The sequence below is a fragment of the Centruroides sculpturatus genome, unplaced genomic scaffold (genome assembly GCF_000671375.1).
Source record: "Centruroides sculpturatus isolate CEXI.00-Female unplaced genomic scaffold, Cexi_2.0 scaffold165, whole genome shotgun sequence".
Lineage (NCBI taxonomy): Eukaryota > Metazoa > Arthropoda > Arachnida > Scorpiones > Buthidae > Centruroides > Centruroides sculpturatus.
In genome coordinates this window covers 826706-835185 of record NW_019384429.1, presented here as the reverse complement: position 1 = coordinate 835185, position 8480 = coordinate 826706, and the positions used below count along the sequence as shown (strand labels likewise).

Genomic DNA, 8480 nt, shown 5'->3' with positions numbered 1-8480 from the left:
GCGTTGGATAGATTTTCGTGAATATCCGGGTCTGTGGCATAGGTTGACAGGGCAGTGGTGTAATGAGCATGGTCTATGTCGTATTTGTGCTCCTTAATTCTCTGATGGATAAAACGCTTCGTGGAGCCAATGTACACCATTTCTCACCGAAATCTATCGTCCCTTACAGGAGTACTACATATCCCCTGTGCCTTAAGATTGTCCTGTTTGTCCTTTGCATTACGTAATAATTGATATATATTAGGGGATCTTCTGTATGTTACATTAGTGTTCGTCTTTGTTGCAATTTCTTCATATAATGCTTGAAATCGTTGGTTATGTTCATCGATGATGTGTCTGCTGGTCGGGTCCTGAATAGCCTTTTGAGTAATGGGTACATCATTTGCATCCCGTGTTTGAAAATAGGCTCGTGCTAGCCCTTGTATTAGCCCTTTCTTGTATCCATGTGCCACTGCGATGCATTCTATATTTTGTAGTTCAATTATCGTGTCACTCCATTTAGAAGGGTGCGTAAATGCTCTTCTAACTAACGCTCGGAATGCTGCGACCTTATAAGCGTAAGGGTCAGCTGAGTTTGCCGGTATGAACCATGGGATGTAGCTAGGTTTATAATATATACCCGTTTCAATCACTTCACCATTGAGGTTGATGTTAATGTCCAAAAAGTGGGCAGTGGTGGTTGTCAATTGATCCAGTTTTGGGGTCAGCCCATACAGATTGTTATTTATGTGACTTAAAAAATCATTGACATTCGGTATCGTTTTACACAAGATAAAGACATTGTCCACATATCTCTTATAAATAATTATATTCGATCTATACTTTGGTATGACATTTTTTTCTCATTTACGTAATAACATCTCACATAAGTTGCCAGACAGTGGGCTGCCCATTGGTACCCCACATTTTTTGTAGATAGGTCCTGTTGTTAAACTGGAATATAGAGTTGTAACATATGAGATGTGCCAGTTCCAAGATCTGTTTACGATATGTAAGTGTTCTGAATTTGGACAATAGGAGATCCCTCAGTGCGCAAAAGCACGGTTGTAACTTAATCGATGGGTATAACGATATAAAGTCACACACTGTGAAGAAGGGCCAAATCTGTTATCTGTGTCTGCCTTAATAGTTCTATTAGTTCCTTGGGGTTCTTGACATTTAGATCGTAATCCCTTAGATAGTCCGTTGCAATGTTATGGACTGCTTTTTCGAGAAGGTTTGTTGGAGACCTGGCCTTGCCAAAGCTAAGATATCTAAGATATCTATGTTTGAAAAAAGCAATTAGAACAACAAGGTGCATATATTCCAAACTAGATAAACTAATTAAGGAAGAAAATGTTCTGTTCGTGCAAAATATATCGGCACTACAGGAAGCAAACAAAAGGGCAGCTGCATATCAGGAAATCTTGGCGAGGAACCTGTCCGCAAAATACAAGAGAAAAATGAATTGGATTTTAAGAAAGCAGAGACCCATTAGGGAGGACGTACCTATATTTCCATTGGTTTGTTGGGATAACATCTCACTGCCGGATTATCTCATTAACACCTTAGCACGTGGCCCGATGTATACTTCGGGAACCCCAAAGCCATTATTGGATAGTGTGATGCTGCATATTGGAAGGATGATAGTGGGCATGAAGGACATCCACAAAGAATACTACAGATGGATGAGCGTTCTTTCAGAATCGTAACTCTGTTCCACACCCTCAATTAGTCATGCTAATAAAACTTCCTCCGTTAGGCACACAGGGTACAATGGTCACCCCTGAACTTTGGTGTAGCTTTTTGTAAAAATTTTCATTCGTACAGATTTGAAACTTTTTCAGTGTGATCTTCAGTACTTTAAAGGAAGGTACTGAAGACATCATTTTTCAGCATTTAATGGATTAAAAAATACACGCGTTTAAAACGGCTGGGGAACACCTGTTCCCTGCATGCGTAACCGAGGGCGAACTTGAGAGTGATTGCTATATTCATACATGATGAATATTATAATTTTACTAAAAATATGAATTGAGGACAAAATCTACAATATAAAATTTTATCTATTTATTTTTCTGTACGTACATTTCATGACTTTTGTGATGAAATTATAAATTAAAATATAATTTTAAGTTATATCAATATGCCAACTCTATTATTTATTTTGTAGTTTTATATTAATAAATGAAAAAATATGAAATTTTTTTAAAAATATGGTTGTATTTGTTAGTGTTTAATTTAAGAAACTTGCAATTATACAAATTATGTAGGAATTAAAATTTTCTGCCAAATTTGTATATACTGTAAAGCCTGTGTACACTGGGCTTGCAAGGTTCTGAATATTTTTTCAGTTTGGCAGGTTTCCATTTTGAATAGGTTTTTTTTAAACACTTAAAATCACTGCATCCAAAGAGTTTTTCCTGTTAGGCAGGTTTCTGTTTTACTAATGTTCCATTTTGAATGGGTTTTTACTGTATAATGAATATAACTAATCTGATAGTTATTACAAATACAAAACAAACAGCTGGATTTTTTATCTGGCTATAAAGCTAAATGCTGCTTTCCAGCTTCATTTAGCCTTATAGCCCAATAAAGAATCTGACTGTTTGGTATTTGTAATAATAACTACTAGGTTAGTTGTATTTATTGGTACATACCTTGTTGTGTTTATAAATNCTCATAATCTAATACTGTTCCCACTTCCTCATCCATCAGAGCTATATCTTGCAACTCTTTAACTACTATTGTAGGATCTTGTGCTACCAGATTATGAGAGTTTACACTCAATTTTAATTGAAGGGTATAAATGTACCCTGATAAGTACAGAGAATAACATGTTCCAACAGAATCCACACCTACTTGAAGTGGAAAATGCAAAAGTAGCCAATATTCAACAAAAGCTTAGACATAAACTTAAAATCCATTACCGCAAGAAACTCGATTGGATTCTACGCTTTCAACTTCCAGCTAACCGTTCACAGCATAAATATCCTTTTGTCGTTTGGGACGACATACAGGTTCCTAAATTTGTGCAAAGGATTTTGGAATTTGGCCCCGCATATGCACCTACTCCTACCAGAAGAGAGACCCTTAAAACGTGCATACCTGACCTTGAAAGGCTGATACAGGGCATGCTGACTGTGCAAAAGGAGTATTACAGATGGATTGCCTCTTGCAAGCTTACAAACCGAAGGGATTCTATGCAAGTACGCTACTTTAAAGAAGACCTGTCACGCGCAATTAAATGGTGGCGCGATAATAATATTACGGTCATCAAAGCTGATAAAACCAAAATGTTGGTCTTAATAAAAAGGAACATGTATGAAAAGGAGATGCAAGAATACATTAAGGATACGAGATGCGTCGTACAACCAAACAACATTATTGACAAACTACACAATAAGATCAAACGCTTCTCTAACTCTAAACTGGCTTCTACGTTAGGAATGCGGGATATTGTAATGGACGCACCTGATACACCCAAACTTTTCGCGTTTGCTAAAACGCATAAGCAGGGCCACAAATTGAGACNGTATTCTGTATATAATTTAAATTTATTATTTCAGATTAAATTGAAACTTTAAATCTGATGGAGTTTTGAAAATGCCTTGGAAAATTAGATTTTGAAAACAATCATGCGAGAAGAAGACATAGAAACAGCAATTAAGGTAAGAAATAATTCTCATTTTACAAGATTTAAACAAATGACTTCTGAATAAAAGAAAAACAAAGAACTTTTATAGGAATTTAGCATCTTTAAAAAGCAAGAAACTGTTAAAAGCAGCTACCTGCATTTGCTGTATATTTTGCATTTAACAATGACAAAAGTTCCAGTTTTTAAATGTGCAAAAATCAACAAAGTACAATTAGTCTCAACTTGATTAAAAGGGGAAAAATCTAGCAGAACAACTGAAAGTGCTTAAAATCAGTGCTTAGATGACTTGTAATACAGCAATTCCAACATTTCAGTTGCTGACCAGTACAACTAAAATCATCATTTATACAAATTAGTGATGTCATAATAGTTTAGTTTTACAAATTCATAAAATTTTTATATAATGCATTCAAAAAACTAATTTAAGATGAATTTTCATTTATATATATATATATNACTTTTCGCGTTTGCTAAAACGCATAAGCAGGGCCACAAATTGAGACCTGTGGTAGATAAGGCCACGGCCCCCACTCGCAAGTTGGAAGCATTCATGCACGATCTCATCTCTCCTAAGTTACAGGATTACCAATACACAATCTCCAATCCGGTTGAATTAATAGCTTGCCTCAAAAACTCCGAAAAGCCTGCGTACATCTCTGTTATGGATTTCCGTGCTTTATATCCTTCCATCCAATTACCATTATGTTTTTGCGCACTCAGGGATTTTCTATTCTGTAACGTTTATAACCAGGAGTTACACCAGCAAGTACTTGAACTAGCACATTTGATCTGCTACAGCTCTATTTTTCATTTCGGTGGAACCACATATGCGCAGGGCAGAGGAGTGCCTATGGGAAGTGCAGTCTCAGGCGACCTTTGTGAACTGGTAATAAGACAGCTGGAAGATAAAACAATTCCTGGTTTCTCCCACAACATCTTAGTATACAAACGATACATAGACGACATCATTATTTTGTGGAAAAACGACCCAGACATCACCCACTTTATTAATCAGATGAACGACAATCCGTATGACCTTACCATAGAGCTGGAACAACATAGTGATAAGGATGTACATTTTCTTGATTTGAGCATTACGTTTGGAGGAGACACCTTGGAAACTTCTGTATACCGCAAAGCTTGTCACTTTCCAATGTATATCCCAGCGAACTCCTGTGACCCATTCAGATATAAAATGGCGGCCTTTAAAGCACTGGTTAAGAGGGCCCACACCCATTCTTCAACTCAGGAGGCATTAGTTCAAGAATTGAACTATATACTTAACATCGCCGGTCAGCAGGGATTCTATAACATGGTCCATAAGTTAGCCCGACATTACAGCGTCGGCCTACCACCGCCACAGACGGGGAATAGTATAGAACAAGACCTACCCATCACAATAGTCACATAAAACCCCTTCCTCGTATCCTTATACCAAAAAATCGCTAAAAAACAAGGATTACGACTGTCGTTCAGAAGATGTCCGTCTATGTTTAAGCTTTTACGCAATGAAAAAGATAAACCTAAGGAGGATAAGCTGCCAGGGGTATACGCTGTTCCCCTCGTGGACCACAGATTTGAGAGACAACTTATCTACATTGGTGCTACTAAGCGTTCGATTGGTGTCCGATGGGCGGAACACAGAAGTGACATCATCCACAACAGGGCTACTACTTCGTTATCCACGTATGCTTCGGACCCGGAAATTTCGGTAGACTTTGATAACGCTAAACTCCTCATTACCACTAAATTTACGGATCACATCAAATGGTTGGAACAAATGGAGATCTGCAAGGCATACAACACGTCTGAACCTATTAACTCGAGGGATGAAATTACCCTATCCCTTGCATGGCAGGCCCTACTACAGAAAGAAGATACGCATTAATAATACATTTCATAAATAGGGTGTAAACATCGTGCATAGGAATTTTTAAACCAAACATTTTTTATTTTTATTTTTTATTGAATTTATTTACGGAATTCGGGAATGCACGTGATTCACATTAACGTTGAATTTTGACTTTTGAAATGTTGTTCGGAAGAATAATTTTTCGAATATCGCTATTTACTGGTCTTCGTTCATAGTTATTCTAAATACGAATCGCTGCTTGAGAAAGGTCCTAGGAAAAGAACCGAAAACGTTCGCATTATTTAATTATTTAATACCGGTTATTGGTTTTAGTAAGTGATATTTTTATATTAATCCGGTATTTGAAGATTCTTTATCGATATCTTTATACTATGGAAAAATAATCAAGAAAGTAGTAATTTTATAGAAAGAATCAACGATAACAAAGACGGCCTAAACCTGAAGCTAGAGCAGAAAAGTTCCATAGTGATACACTTCTTGGATATCAATATCATCTTTAAGAAAGGGCATTTATCTANTTTACTTATAAATAAAAATGGGATAATCCAAGACATTTTATTCAAAACTAGGGCATTTTTTCAAGCTGGGACAAGGAGTAAAAAACCAGGACTGTCCTGGTTAATCTGGGACATCTGGTCACTTTACTTTTATGCAAATAGAGAATAGAACAATATTTTACATAGAAATGTAAACAACTTGGTTAGACACTTCAAAAATCATATAAATAAATCTTACATCAGCATAACAGCATAAGAATACTACAATAATCAAAGATCTGCAGAAGTAATAGATAGGGTTGCCAGATACTTGGGGATTAAATCCAGGACAAAATGAGTTCTTCTCAAAAGATGCTTGTCCTGAAATTGAAGTGTCCCAGTAAGATGTATATTTTTACTCTGCCAGTGATAAATACATTTAAAATGTGAATAAAAAATAAGATACTTCATTGTAGGAACAATTTTTAGAATAAAGTTTCTGTCTCTAGATGACAGTTGGGAAAAATCCAGGACAATCTTGGAAAATTGGGACATCTGGCAACCCTATGTATAGAGAATATCATGTAGACAGGAATGCATGTTAAGTTATACCAATTATACTCATTATATTTATTTAAATAATATAATTTTATTTTAAATATATATGCATATATGCAAGGTTATTTATCATTTATTTACATTCTGTTAATTTTATTTTTGTAATTTTAAATATAGCATATGAACAATTATACTTTGTACAATTCTATTTTTATTTAGACCTGATGAAGACTTATAAAAGCAGTCAAAAACATGCTTTCTATTAATAGTAAAGTTAGTAAGCCGATCTAAGGTTTCTTTTCATATTTCAAGCTTAATTTTAAAAACTGTCATTTCAATAGATATGCAGTTGAACCTGTCTATGTCAAATCTCATGGAAACGAGAAAAATAAAATTTGAAAAGGACTAGTTGAGATATAGAGGTTCCTACACAGTAAACAGTAATAGGTTTGACTGGAGATGCTATTGTAATAATAAACTACTGTAAATACAGTACATACCTGTATTAGGTATAAATAAAACACTTTTGACATACCTTAACAGAAATAGTTTCTAGTACCTGATTTTCTCCAATAAGATGCAAGCCAAATGTATAGTTGATTGGAGAAAAGTAGCATTAATTGCAACTGTGTACTGTATTGCAAGAGATGTTTCTCAACTACAATTTATGCTATCAAAATGTAGTTGTTGAGCATTAAATTTGTTACTGACACTGCAGTCCATAATTTGAGATATAGAAATTTTGGGATAAAATTATTTGAGATAAACATGGAAATTATATTGAATTTGGGCTGAAAACAAAGGGAAAAAATAAACTTCAAGATAAAGAGGTTTAAGATAAACATGTTTGAGACAAACAGGTTCAATTGTATTTATTGACATAAAAAAAAACCAAAAAAGCATTATTATATTTTTTAATTAAAAATTCAAGTGTCATTATGAAGTTGATAAAAAGTAATTTATTAATTTGAAGCACATCACAATTCTATTTCTCATATACTTCATTAATATATAATTCTGTTATTTTAAAAAAATCTGACATTGTTTAGAATCCAAACTTTTTAGATATCACATTCATTTATAGATTTTGACATCTCAAGTCAATTGTGCAAATAATTCTTGCTATATGCTACTATCTATCAACATTTACAATGAAACTCTTAAAACTCAACTTGTCTTTTAAGTAGTTTATTAATAATTTTATTTTATAAAATTTAACTAACAAATTTTTAAAAAAAATCCAGCAATGAGTTGCTTAATTTTCCTGACAAGATTTGTGGCATCATTTATTTTCATATTTTATTTAAAAAACTTTTTATATTATTAATTATTATAAAATAGCAAAAAGCTTAATTTTGAGGATAGAGATGGTTTTATAAAAATTTGTAAATGCTAATAATGAGTAAAATCATCATTAAGTTTGACCCTGCTGAAGATATGACACATGACTCCTTTATCTTCCCATCATCTCAACCTTTAACCACCAAAATTTAATAGCATCAATCATCCTAATAAACAAACCTCTCTGCAAAATTTCATTAATTTTCAACAAAAAGCACAGGAGTTATTAAGTTTCAGAGGGTAAACAAAATTGTATGAATGTTTGTGGGGGACACATACAGTAAAAAAAAAACCCCAAATTTTTTTGCATTTCTTGACATTTTATGGTCCCAAGTTCAAAAATGTAAAAATCTTTGGGGGTCATTTTTTTGACCAATCACCATACCTTCCTTCTGTTATATATAACAGAGAAGGGAAAATAAGTTGTTGAATGTTTCTTTTAATGGCATTGTGTCATGTTTCTTTTAATGGCATAAAAGAAACATGAACATATTTTACTTGCTTTTTATGATCATGGATAATTATCATATTACATACTTGATATTCTACTATATATTTCTTTTTTGTTTCATTTATCCTGGATAAAAAAGACAAT

At 33.9% G+C, this 8480-nt stretch overlaps 1 protein-coding gene across 1 annotated transcript; it reads left to right on the top strand.

The window, feature by feature from the left end:
- Positions 1-2691: 2691 nt before the first annotated feature.
- On the top strand, positions 2692-5048 carry LOC111619667. Its single transcript, XM_023361432.1, has 2 exons — positions 2692-3505; positions 4133-5048. Exons 1-2 carry the CDS (start codon positions 2817-2819, stop codon positions 5046-5048), a joined length of 1605 nt encoding a protein of 534 aa, XP_023217200.1. The 5' UTR covers positions 2692-2816.
- Positions 5049-8480: the final 3432 nt, after the last annotated feature.

What these genes read in the sequence shown, in the direction of transcription:
- LOC111619667 (XM_023361432.1), top strand. Translation starts at nt 2,817, where the DNA reads ATGTTCCAACAGAATCCACACCTACTTGAAGTGGAAAATGCAAAAGTA.